At 49.8% G+C, this 13,503-nt stretch overlaps 2 protein-coding genes across 3 annotated transcripts in view; one reads left to right on the top strand and one right to left on the bottom strand.

Moving 5' to 3' along the window:
- LOC309874343 (GTPase IMAP family member 7-like) overlaps positions 1–13,503 on the bottom strand; it is a 115,205-nt gene that overhangs the window by 23,749 nt on the left and 77,953 nt on the right. The gene's annotated exons all lie outside the window — the stretch shown is intronic.
- On the top strand, positions 10,452–12,919 carry LOC309875191 (GTPase IMAP family member 7-like; the record flags this gene model as incomplete). The annotated part of the gene is given in 3 exon segments (XM_082754337.1): positions 10,452–10,506; positions 11,522–11,619; positions 11,621–12,919. Coding segments are annotated over 3 exon segments (804 nt in total). The 3' UTR covers positions 12,272–12,919.

The following is a 13,503-nucleotide window of genomic DNA, read 5'->3' as shown; positions in this document are numbered from 1 at the left end:
CACCTCTGGGTGCAGACCCTTTCCCTAACCTCCAGCCTGACCCTCCCCTGTCCCAGCTCCATGCTGTTCCCTCTGGTCCTGGCGCTGTCCCCAGAGAGCAGAGCTCAGCGCCTGCCCCACTGCTCCCCTTGTGAGGAAGCTGCAGGCCATGATGAGGTCTCCCCTCATCTCCTCTTCTCCAAGAGGACAACAGTGTTTGCTTTGGGCTAAACAAACAAAGCAACTTCAGCCGCACCTCATATGCCTTGCCCTCTACACCCCTGACATCTTTGTAGCTCTCCTATGGACACTCCGTAATAGTTTCATGTCCGTTTCATACTGTGGTGTCCGGAACCACACGCACTTCACAGAATCACAGAATCACAGAACTGTAGAGGTTAGAAGGGACCTCAAGAGATCATCGGGTCCAACCCCCCTGCCAAAGCAGGTTCCTTAGAGCAGGTTGCCCAGGTGGGCGTCCAGATGGGCCTTGAATGTCTCCAGAGAAGGAGACTCCACAAGCTCCCTGGGCAGCCTTCGAGATACTTCGAGTCCTGCACCTGGGAAGAAACAACCCGAAGTATCAGTACAGGCTGGGGGATGACCTGCTGGTGAGTAGCCCTGAGGAGAAGGACCTGGGGTGCTGGTGTGCCAGAAACCAGCCGTGCCCTGGGCTGCAGCAGCAGCAGCACAACCAGCAGGGTGAGGGAGGGGATTGTCCCCCTGTGCCCCGCTCTTGTGAGACCCCCCCGGGCACTGCCTTCGCTGTGGGGCCCCCAGCATCGGGATGTGGAGCTGCTGGGGCGAGTCCAGAGGAGGCTATGGGGATGCTCGGATGCTGGAGCAGCTCTGCTGTGAGGAGAGGCCGAGGGGCTTGGGGTTGCTCAGTGTGATAAATTAGTAGGGGTTTGTTCATTGTCCTTGAGAATTTAAAGAATCTACTGAGGAGATAAGGTTTCACAACTCACGGCATTGTAACATGGGGACAAATGGGGAAGGGGGGTTGGGTGAACATCCTTGTTAAAACAAAGATTTTGTAAGATACCACCCACCCACCACAAGACATCCTGTTTTGCCCCCACCTGAACATAAGCACAACGCATGATCACCGGAGGAAGAATAACAACCCCCAACAACAGACTGCGCAGTCTCAGGACAGGTCTCGACAGGTCTCGACAAGTTGACAGGTCTCGACAGGACTCAACAAGCCGGAACTTCAATGCTATAAAACAGCGACACTGGAAAGGGGAAGTTGCGTGCCGTGGTGGAGCGGAGACTCCCCAGCCGCCCAGCGCTGTTTTGCTTGTGTCTGCTTACTTGATTAATAAAATAATTTCAATAGACCAGTAAATTGTGTGGTCTAACTTGTAACAATTTGGTGCCGTGACTCAGATGAAGGCAATCTGATTGAAAGACCTTTGGAGGGGGCGCCCCGCTGATTTCAGCGGCCTTCGCTAAGACTACTTTCATTCAAATCCTTCACCGACAAACCCAAAATTAGACACAAGCAAATAAAACCGGTAAAGCCCAGGCAACCTTTGTGCACGAAGCCCGAACGAAGACCCACGGGGTGGGTAAGTATAGGCCGGTGATCCGTTTGGTTGGGGTTGGGTATCCTGGAACACAACAAACGAGACGTCCAATTGTGGACGAAGCGAGTGTGGACCCCTCGGTAGTGCGGTTCCCACATCCCGCGAGGGACTGGGCCACGAAAAGGGGGAAGTGATTCATGTGTGTGTGTGTGAAGGTGTTCCGGAAGATGGGACAGAAGAGTAAGCCTTCTGGTCCCATGGGTGGGGTAACGTCTGATGTTAGGTTACCCCGGGATTAATGATTAAAAATTGGCAGGATTCCCCTTTTAGGCGGGGAAGGAATAAAGTAAAAATGATACATTATTGTGTTGAAGTTTGGGGTGGTAAACAGATTCAAGGAGACCACCTTTACTGGCCTCTATTTGGGTCTTTTGAAGATTGGGTTTGTCAGGCCTAAATATTTATGTAAACTCAAAGGAACCCTTTAGTCTGGAAGAAAGTGAGTATGCGCACCTCTGGATAAATTCAGATACGAGGATGCATCTATATCCTCTAAAAGAAAAAGGAGGGCAGGATAAAAAGAGAAAGGACTTGGAAATCCTGACACTGCCCCCGCCCTATATTCCACCGCCTGCATCAACGGCTTCCGTCCTTAATGGACTCCACGAATTAGCTAACCCAGGAGAATTGGAATCGGATCATGAAACACAGGGGCCGGTAACCAGAAGCAGGGCAAGAAATCAGAAATCTGCTTTAAGGGAGGGATTATATCCCTTACGAGAAATAGCAATGGGGGGACCCCAGCCAGGAACGGAATATGTGGCCATCCCCATTAACTCCGGGGATGCCTGAGATTTTAAGAAAAGGACAGGAGGAGGGTAAGCGAGCTTTAAGGGCAACTGGCATAATGTTTGCAGCTGCTGAGGAATAATTCTAACTGGAATAATAACTGTACATTGTATATTGTATATATAAAAGCCCGGGCATTTTTGTTAAAGTATTCTTTTATACATATGTTAATATGTAAATATGTAAATATGTAAATATAAGAACTGCCATTGAGGTGTATGTCTAAGGGAACGAAGTTTGCCCAGGCATATTATCGGCTCATCAGGTTTAAATGTCCTCAGTGTAATTGTCAACAGGCAGTTAATTTACAGTGGTCTGATTTTACTTGTGTATCTATATATTGTGGATTTTGGAGGGATTGGGATTGACTAGTAAAGAGCTTCTAGGAAAACAGTTGAATATTAACCACTGTAGATTACAATAGGAAAAGTTCAAAGCAAGGAAATCCCGAGGAAAAGCCCCCTAGGATGTATACTAACACATTGGAGGGATATAGTGGGGTGAGAGGGTACAGAAAGTAAAGAACTCTTATCAAATATTGTAATCAATGGTGGCCACTTTATAAACTAGAGGATGGAGCAGAGTGGCCCCTAAACGGAACTATTAATTAAAACACCATATTACAGTCAATGTTGTTTTTGTGGAAAGAAGAAAAATGGGATGAAATATGGTATATTGATTGATATGTTGTTTCAGTATCTTGGAGGGAAAAGGTATGGAATTAAGTTGGACTCTGACTGAGCCTTTGGTGCTGGTATTAGAAAAGTACGGGCTGGAGAAAGATAAAGGAAGTGTTAAAAGGGTTGCTGAAGGTGTTAAAGGTGTGGCATGTAGTATTTAACAGAGCTGTTTGAAATTGAATGAGCAGGGAAAGGTGATGTAGGCGTTATCTAAGTAACAGTCTAGAAGTTTTGGTATATTTGCATATTTGCTGTGGTGTTTGGTCATTTTCCCAAGCATCGGGGAGGGGGACGGTGGGGGAACAGCCTGCTCCACCAGGGGCCTCTCCAGCGGCCGCAGGGGGTTTCGGCTTCAGCACCTGGAGCGCCTCCTCCCCCTCCTTCTGCACTGACTTTGGTGTCTGCGGGGGGTTTCCCGCTCTCCCAACTGCTGTTGAGCAGCAGGTTTTTGTTTGTTTCTTTGTTTGTTTTCGTGGATGTGCTCTCACAGAGGCACGGACTGTATTGCTCATGGCTTGGCTCTGGGCAGCAGTGGGCCCCTTTGGGGCCAGATGAAATTGTCCCTTATCTGCCACGGGGAGGTTTCTGGGTTTTTCTCACGGGGGCAGTTTTCTCACTGCAGTTTCCCACCCCCACACCTCTCACCCCCCCCCCCCCCCCCCGAACCTTGCCATCAAACCCAGTACACTGGGGCAGCTAAGTCATTACTGACTTGTAAAGTATCAGGGATTAAATTAACTAATGAAACCCTAAATGTGATGGGGGTAGAAGGGACTGGGATAACAGTGCCACTTTTGGGGAATACCAAGCTGAGACCAGGGGATAAAATGATCACTGGGCAATTATTGTATGTATCCAAGGCGGATACTAACTTGTTGGGAAGGGATTTGATGATTAAATTGGGCATTCAAATAGTAAATTGTTAGACTCGAATAACAGTGTTATGAATGGAGTGCTCTCTGGCCCTGAGAGCAAACACACATGTATATTCACCTCTGACTGGAAAGACCCTGAAATGGGGGCGGAAGCAACAATATAGGTGGACAATTTTACCTCAGGGGTTTACAGGGCCACCTATCTATTTGGGTAAATTCTAAAAAAGATTTTGGAGCAATTACAACCTCCCAAGGAGGTATTAATGTTACAAATATGTGGATCATTTTAAGGAAAATCGATACTCCCTGATGGGAGAGAAATGCTGAATAAAGTGATAATGAGGCAAATATTAACTGTTTTACATCAGAAGAGTCATTGGGAGGTGCAAGCAATGTGTGATGTTGTTCTAAGAAAGCATGTCTGTGTAGAAATATATACTTTAGGGAAGCACACATGCAGAGGATGTACTATATGTCAAAGGGTAAATAAAAAGGTCATCTGTAACCTATCTAGAGGGGGACGGGAGCCAGGGCTTTGACCTTTCCAAAGTATACAGGTAGACTTTACTGAGTTACTTGTTTGTCCTAATTGACCACGTGACTGAATGGGTGTAAAGCTTTACTGCAAGGATTAAAGCAGACCTTAGAGATTGAGTGGGATTTTCACAGCCCCTGGCACCCCTCCTCTTCTGGAAAGGTAGAGCGAATGAATGGTGAAATTAAGAAACAACTAACAAAACTTATGCTGGAAACTAAGGCTTCTTGGGTAAAATGCTTACCCCTTGCACTGTTAAACATATAGACGCAGCCCAGAACTGATGTAGGAATTTCTCCTTTTGAAATGCTATATGGTATGCCCTATGACTTGGAATTGCCACTTGATCACCCTCAATTCTAATTAAGACTTGGAAAGAGACTTTTTTTTTAACACCACGATGGGGAAGGCCCCTATGTTGTTTTGCTTACTACAGAAACAGTCGTCCGGACTGCGGAGAAAGGATGGACACATGCCAGCCGTGTTAAAGGACCCATCTGTGACAAGAAGTGGGAGATCGCTCCAGGAAACAAAGACCTGGAGCTCACATTGCGACGAACTCGATAGGTACCGTGGGTTAAGGTAGAGGCTCTCCCCTGAAGAACACTGCTGCTGCCGAGAAGAACTAAAACCTCGTAGTTGGCTGCAACCCAACTGACGAGTGAGGCAGAGGAGTGAATAAGTGGGGAAAGAAATGGGCCTCAGCCATTCCTATCAGTATTTGGGGGTTCTCGCAGTGATTTCATCCTGCATAGCGACTCAACACCACCCCCACCAACCTTTTAAATGGACTTTAAGTCGATTCGAAGATCAACAGGTTATTGCAACCCAGATAACATCAGGGGGGGCCAAGCTTTACTTCTACACTATGTCAGCTGATCTCGAGGCCCCGATGCTGGGAATATATGGGATTTTATTTCTGCCCAAGTTCTAACCCGGGAAAGGGGTACTGTAAATGCCTGAACGTGTATTATTGTGCATACCGGGGGTGTGAAACCATTGCTACAGACTGGACACTCGGGGCTGGTTGGGATAAATTCTTACAAGTGGGATATGGGCTGTAAGGTTGTAACTGACAATTGGATCCTTGTTACAGGTGGCGAGGGCATGGTATAGGGTATACAGGAACCTTCCACGGAAATAAAGAAATATGCAAGGTTCTATATATAAATATAACAAACTTGGACGATACTAGCTGGGTACTAGGAAACATGTCAGATTTTACGAACACGGAACAGATAGGGGAGGACTCATACTATTAAAGAAGGAAAAACCCGAGACTTCCAAGGTAGTCGGGCCTAATAAAGAGTTAATAGGGGAAGGTTTGGTTGTCCAGACTGTAAAGATACCTGGGACTGCCCAACCTACTACAGTGTTTTCTAATAAGTTGACAGAGTTATCCTTTCCCGCACGGCTTCCAAGCATTGTGAAAAAAGAAAGGGGTTGTACCCAAGGAGATAACTGAAGGGTGCTGGCTATGTGTAAGTGTTAAGCCCCCATATTCAAATTCTTCCAAGTGCAGTTGGGGTCAGAAAATCGGGATAACTTTGACCCAAGTTACGGGAAAAGGTAGATGTATTGGCACAGTTCCAAGAGATAAAAATGATCTGTGCCATGCCACTGAAAAAAAAATGTACCAAACACACAAATGGTTAATTCCTGCAAATAACACTAGGTGGGTATGTTCATTGTTGGGAGTCACTCCTTACCTATCTTTAAAATTGTTTAACACATCTCATGATTTTTGTGTACAGGTGGTCATTATACCAAGGATTCTATACCACACTGAAGAGTATATGTATACCCATCACACAGTGCCTGAATACCATCTGGTAAACTTATAACACTCAGCCTGGAGAGGAGAAGGCCTAGGGGAGACCTCACAGCAGCCTTCAGGGGGTGCAGGGGGTGCAGGAGGGCTGGGGAGGCACTCTTGGGTGGGAGGGTGTAGGGATAGGATAGCCCTGAGTGGTGAGCAGGGTCCGTCCCAGCCCCTGACTGTAATGCGGGTGGCAGCTGCCTCATCTCCTGCCCCTGCTCCATCTCTGGGCGCTCCCTGGAGCGATTGCACCAAGAGAAACTGGTTCAAAATTAAACACTGAAACCTAATTTTTGAGGTCCCTTCCAACCCAAACCGTTGTAGGATTCACTCTGTGATTCATCTGGCCAGAACTGCCATGCTGCCAGGTGCATTCTGTGGCTCATGTGTGGACACTGGTGTTATATATGGAGTGGTAATTCATATCGAGAAAATGGTTGATATTAATAAAGAAGGGGGAGATTTTGGAATGTGGCCATGGGGGTTGGAAAACCCTGTGACTAAGATAACATTAGACTCTTAACGCCGAGGCCATCAGGAATATAAAAGAGTTTAGAGGGAACAAAGAAGGGTGGTTCAGGAGACTCCATGCAGTCTGGGGTTTCTTGTTCTCCAGCTGGTTCTCTTGTTCTCCAGCCGTTAAGGCATGGAAGTTTCTGGGTGTTTGCTGTTGTTGTTACATTCAAAGTTGTCTGACCAATGAAAAGTTGTTTGGAAAAGAACTGCTGTGGGAAGAAGGGTATAAGAGGGGAGCCTGCCCTCAAGATAAAAAAAAATAGAAGGCAACATGAAGTTACATCAATAAAGAAGCAGGAAAAAGAAGTGAAGAGGAACAGACTGGCAGAATGGAGACCAGGACGGGAGCAGGCACATTGATTGCCTCATGAAGATAGGTTCGGCCAGACTCAGCAAACCGCTCAGAGAAGCTCATACAGAAAGTCGCTGGAAATAGGCAGCACTGGAGCTGGAGAGAAGCTCGAGCTGAGAGAAGCTCAAGCTGAGAGAAGCGGACCTGTGGACACAACTGCCTCTTGCTGGTCAGCAGTTGCACATTATGGGGAATCTGTCTTTGCTTAGGAGCAAAGACTGTCCTGGTAATCTTACAGCTTATTCTCCTTATTAAAAATCGGACAGGTTATGAGCCTGAAATATGGGACCAGACTGAGGTCAAGGTGTGGGACTCTGCAAATAAAAACTACAAGGTTGCAGTGGGATTGCTCAGCACCTGGCGAGCAGTCTCTGAGGCCTTAAAGAGCCGTGTGGGACCACAGTCAGAAATGTGTGGTTTCTGTGAGGGAGCTGCAGGCTCCTTTACTGATCCGACTGCTACGCCATTACCATGGGCCCCTCTGCTGCTACAGCCATCGAAGGCCTTTGCTGTTATGCCCCCTGTTGACCTGGACGTGCCTTTTGACCCAGGCCTATTGCCTTGAAAAGGAGACAACTTAAAGCAAGACATTGTTCAAAAGGAACGGAAAATGGAGACTGTTAAGTTATTGAACTTAAAGGATCGTTTACTTGGTTACCTATCCTGATTGTATGTATGTATAGGCATACTCGGGTTATTATGTAAAGCAATGTTCTGTATACATGTATTTAGAATGTTTGATGTTCGTGTGTGCGTGTTGGTAGAGCATAGACTCCCCACGCACCCAGTGCTGTTTACTTGCCTTTTATAAATATTCTTTTACGTTACTAAATTCAGAGTTAAGCCTTCATTTATAAAACCCAGACTGGCTCCAGGAAAAGCCTCCTGAGCCTGATGAGCCCTGCTCTTGTCTGGGGGAGGAAGACAGCGCGGACGGTTTGTTTGTGAGAAAGGAGCAGTGGCAAGAAGTACTCAAACTAAAACGCCCTTCATCAGGAGGAGCTTTTTTTGCCTTACTTGCTCAGTTCAGAAACTTTCTGTTTCTGTTCTTGGCGACCAATGACTTTGCACATGATCTAGCTCCTAACCGGCTCGTACACGGTCATTTGTTCAACAGAGCTGGTTTGCATGTCACTGAAATCCCCTCCTACTCCTGCTCCCACTAAATGCTGCCGAACTTCAGAGGCAGCTGCCACACTTCAGCCACTGCACCTACAGAAGAAGACCTGTCACTGTCAGAAGCTGCAAAGTTCAGACTTGGGACAAAAGCGCACAGGTGTCTCTGGTGAGTTGTCTGAAATGCTGCTACTGTCATTCCAGGGAGAAAAAAGAAAAAAAGGTTATAATGCCTGCTTTCAGGGAGGGGGTTATTACTTCCTTAAGTAAAGTTCAGCCAGTATTTGTTTCCAAGTGAGAACAGAAAGTCCCTGGAGAATGGAAATCCTGATTGCATTTCTGTAAGGGTGATTTAACAAACTCCTTGTCTTCAGGAGTGTCTGTTCTGGTAGCACTCGCTGGGTCCTCACAGGAGCGTTGACTTCACAAGGGTGTTTGCACCATAGGAATATCAAAAGGGTGAAAAAGTTCTCCAACATGCCTTAAAGTTTCTAGGAAGAAATTGATTCATTTAAGTTACAATCAAGCTTTTAAATATATTTCCCCCTAAGCGTGCCATATGAACCTTTCACATACCTTCTGATTACTGAAGCCATTCTTAATTTTTTGCTTGTTTTGTGGACAGAACAGTCTTCTTTGGGGTGTTAAAATGTAGTACCTGTCTGAGCTTTTTGTTTTAGCTGTGGTTTGATCTTCATGCCGGTTCTGTTGTGGGATTTCCCAGCTAACACGGGTTCTAGTTGTTTCATTGCACATCTGTTTCTTACCGTGATGCCGAGCCCCGGAGGCTCAAACGGAGGCTGGTTGGTGTGACCCAGGGCTCGGCAGGGCACGAGCATCTCTCAGCTCAAATGAAGGGCACGGGTACCCATGGGTCTGGGTGGATCGTCTGCCTGGGCTGGGGCTGCCACGTGTGGTTAGGTGATAAAGCATCGTTCTCTGCTGGCAAGGAACAGAAAGCAGAGAGCTGAGGACACTGTCAGGGGCAAGACGTGAACTGTATTGCACCTGGCCCGAGCACTGTGACCTGAGGAGGTAAGAGGCAAGCACAGCAGCCGCTGCTGGAGCCATGCGAAGTGAGCGGTCTGTGCACGGGGTGGCTCTGAAGGGTCTCGGCATTTGGGGGTACTTTAGGAACTGCTAAGCCTGAGCTAGCTGGCAGGGAGGCAGAGGAAAGACAGCCGAGAATTGGTGTGGCTTTGCTGTGGATGGGGTAATTCCTCCAGTAATGACTGAATTATTTAGTGACGTGATTTTAGTTTACTTTGAGTAGTGTATAGTCTGTGCTTAGTTTTGGAGCAGTTTATCTTGCTGAAATCACTTGAGGCAGAGTCCAGAGCTGAAACAGGGGCAGGAGAGGTGACAGCTAGCACCCATGGCACGATCAGTGGCTGGGACGGACCCCGCACACCGCTCGGGGCTGGGACAGACCCCGCACACCGCTCAGGCTCAGGGCTGGAGGTTCAGGTGCCGGACGAGGTCACTGAACTGACGGTGATTCTGGGGGCAGGCTCCTGCTCCAGCTGGAGGCCATGCACGTCCTCTGCGAGCTCGGCAGGTTTCCCAAAGCACTGCAAGGGTTGCCAGTGACCGAGCTGAGTTCCCCTGCCAGCTCCTCGTTCCCCAAGGTTTCGGGACCCCTTCCAAGGTGGCCACAAGCAGCTGAGGAGGAGCAGCCCTTGCCCGGGCTGTCCCCATCTGCCACCATGGTGCAGCGAGGCCCAGCCACGTTCTCCTGCCCCTGCGGCCCCTGCTCCTGGGCTGTGCGGGGCTGGCAGAAACGTGCCCTGCCCCTGGCACGGAGTGCGGGGCTGCCAAACGCTGCTCCCTGCCTCACGGGGTGCGCAGCCATCTTGTGGGTGCGTGTGTGTGTTTACCCTCGGCTATACAACCACTTCCTGCATGCACACACAGCAGGCAGCACGCACACGCCAAGTGTGTTAGCGACCCGAAGGCCTGGTGACCATCATCGGCCTTGTTACTGCCGTGGGGGGAGCACGGGAGACTTTGGCAAACCTCGCTCAAAATCCCTTATTCTTCTTTCAGGCTTTCCCTCGGAGTGGGCTCAAAATGGCAGATGCTAAGATGGAAGGTGAGCGCCTTACCCACTGCACGCAGCAGCTTAGAGTCCCATGGTCACAGAGCCACAGAGTGGCTGCCCCCAGCCCCATCCAGCCTGGCCTTGGGCACTGCCAGGGATGGGGCACCCACAGCTCCAGGGGGCAGGCTGCGCCAGGCCTCATCACCCTCATAGTAAAGAATTTCTGCCTCAGATCTAACCCAAACCCACCCTCTTCTACCTTAGAGCCATCACCCCATGTCCTATCCCTACACACCCTGCCCAAGAGTCCCTCCCAGCCCTCCTGCAGCCCCTGCAGGCACTGAGGGCCGCTGCGGGGTCTCCCCACAGCAGAATTTCACAGAATTTCTAGGTTGGAAGAGACCTCAAGATCATCGAGTCCAACCTCTGACCTAACACTAACGGTCCCCACTAAACCATATCCCTAAGCTCTACATCTAAACGTCTTTTAAAGACTTCCAGGGATGGTGACTCCACCACTTCCCTGGGCAGCCCGTTCCAATGTCTAACAACCCTTTCAGTAAAGAAGTTCTTCCTAACATCCAATCTAAAACTCCCCTGGTGCAAACAGCCTTCTCCTTTAGCAGCCTCCTCATTCAGTCAGCCGGGCGCAGTGCTTCTGAGGGTGAGGCTGGGTTTGCGTCCTCGTGCAGCCTCACGTATGCTTGTGCACGCAGTGCACGGGCCCTCTGGGGAGGCCACGGGCTCAAGGATTTCCCGAGGCTGCCTCTCCTCTTCCCACTCCTTAGGCTGTGCTGTGCCAGGCTCAGGGCAGATGGGGCAGCAGCCGTTGGTTACAGCCTGAGGCACAGCGCAGGGTGCAAAGTCCTGCCCCAAAACCTCGCTATCTGTGTGCCTGAGCCAGCTCTGGCCCTGCTGGGGCCGTGCAGGGCAGGCCGAGGGCCTGGGGTGATCCACCACAGAATCCAGTGGGTGTTTTTTGCTCAGCACGTGACTTCTTGTAAACGGAGTTCTTCAGCCCGGCCGTTTGAGCACTCTGTGCATTCCTGGGCTGCTGGGGAGCTGCGGCATGCACTTCTGCTTTCTCTTTCTGCCTTTGGAAGAGGTCTGGGTGCTGGCCCTCTGAGGCAGCCTGATCCAGACTCCCCTGGGGTCCCTCGTGTTGCTCCTGATGGTCCCTGGGGACCGCTGCTGGGGCCGCTAATGCTAATTTCTGTGTTTTTGCAGTAAAAACCCTTTCCTTCTCACCCCTGGGAGCATGGCATGCAGGGGATGTCCCGGCACCACAGGGCTGTGGGGTTCAGACACGTGTCTCTGGTTGTTCCCCCAGGACCCAAGCTGAACATCCTGCTCGTGGGCAAAACTGGAAGTGGGAAGAGTGCGACAGGGAACACCATCCTTGGGAAGGAAGCATTTGAATCTGTGTTGTCAGCAGATTCAGTGACCAAGAGCTACAGTTCAGACACTGCCTCATTCCGTGGAAGAGAAATTGCCGTTATCGACACTCCTGGCCTTTTTGACACCCAGAGAGCCAATAAGGAAACAGCTGAACTGATTGGAAATGCTCTTCGTCACTTCTATGGAGGGGTGCATGCTATCATCCTGGTGATGCAACTGGCCCACATCAGTAAAGAAGAGGTGGAAGTGGCTGAGTGGGTGACAAAGATTTTCCATACTGAAGCACAGAAGTACACGATCCTGTTATTCACCCGAGCAGAAGATCTTGGGAGTCCAGATGATATCCGCGGTTTTGTGAAATCAAACGAACACCTCACGGGGATGGCAGACAAATGTGGAAATAGGTGCATTGCTTTCAGCAACATAGCAACAGGACAGGCAAAGAAACAGCAGGTTGCAGAACTCATTAAAATGATTGATGCAATGGTAAAGAAGAACAAAGATGCTCCATGTTACACACGTGAAATGCTGGAGAAAGACACACGGACAGCTTTTGAAAAGTATTGTACTATACTCTAGCCAACAAGGGTTTGGGCAGACGGGCGATGTTTCCTCTCTTGTGCCTTTCCTGCCGCGCTCTGAAGATCACTCTCTCCTTCCTCTCCTGATGTTTCCTCCTGTCCCGTCACTGACCTACCTTTTCCCCTGGCCCGTGCCATTGCTCTCCTGACGGGCTGCGAGAGTGCAATGGGTGTCTGGCGACGTGTAATTCTCCTCTGCTGCTCTGTCTCTGCATTGCTCTGTCACCACCCGTTGTGCTGGGAAGCCGGAGACCTTGTCTGGGTGGCAGAGAGCTGCACTGCCCTGCTGCAGCACCACTGCGCTGACTCTCTCCTCCCTGGTCTGAAGACACGGCAAGCTGAAAGCAACGGGAACATCAGGGCTGTGAGATGTGCCCCCTCAGAGCACAGGTCAGCCTGGAGCACTGCTTCCGAGATCAAAGCCTCTTGTCCTCCCTGTGGCAGCCAGGGCTCTAGGAACTTCTCTGGGCTTCGGGAGGGTTTGTGGTGCCAGCCTTGGTCCCTCTGCAGTGGGATGCTGCTGGTGTCGCTGGCTGTGCTGCCCCTGCCTTCGCTGGGCAATGCGAGTAATTGTATGTGATCGCTGGGTCTACAGAAGCTCATCTAATAAATGCTCATCTAATAAATGCTAATAAATGCCCATAAATGCTGAGCCTTGCTGTGTGGAGAGGCGCCTCTCAGTGCACTGTGACCCGCAGTGCTGAAACAGCCGTTTGGGAGGGTGGAGAATGGTCCAGGTGCATTCAGGATCAGGCCCAAGCTGCAGCTCCCCCCAGGCTGGTGTTTGGTGGTGGCCATGAGCTGTGCAAGGGTGCGAGGTCTCACTGCTTGCCAGGCGAGTGCAGCAGGCAGGGGAAGCTCTGTGGCCAGTCCTGAGCGTGGGGCTGGGGGAGTGCTCGGGGGGGCTGCCTGACTCACCCCAGGTTCTTCTCCCACCCAGAAAGGCTGCGGGAAGCAGGCTAGGAGGGGGGAGGAATCCCAGAACGCCAGGCTGACTTCTTCCTCAAGCGATCACAGCGACAGAAACTGCTTCAGAGCTAAACACAGACCGTGCATCTCTGCAATTAAATAACTCTGAGGTTGAATTGTTACTGGAGGAAATACCAGAGTTAGTGTAATAGCTGCATTGTAGGTAGCACTGTATGGGTATCCGTGTGTGTAAATGTACCAATGACCTCCAGTGGCATAAGCAGTATCATTGCTATCCTAAAACCATCCCAGCGTGTCCTG

The sequence above is a fragment of the Aythya marila genome, assembly GCF_965140915.1.
Source record: "Aythya marila genome assembly, chromosome: 2".
NCBI classification, from domain to species: Eukaryota; Metazoa; Chordata; class Aves; order Anseriformes; family Anatidae; genus Aythya; species Aythya marila.
This window is presented reverse-complemented; position numbering and strand designations above follow the sequence as displayed.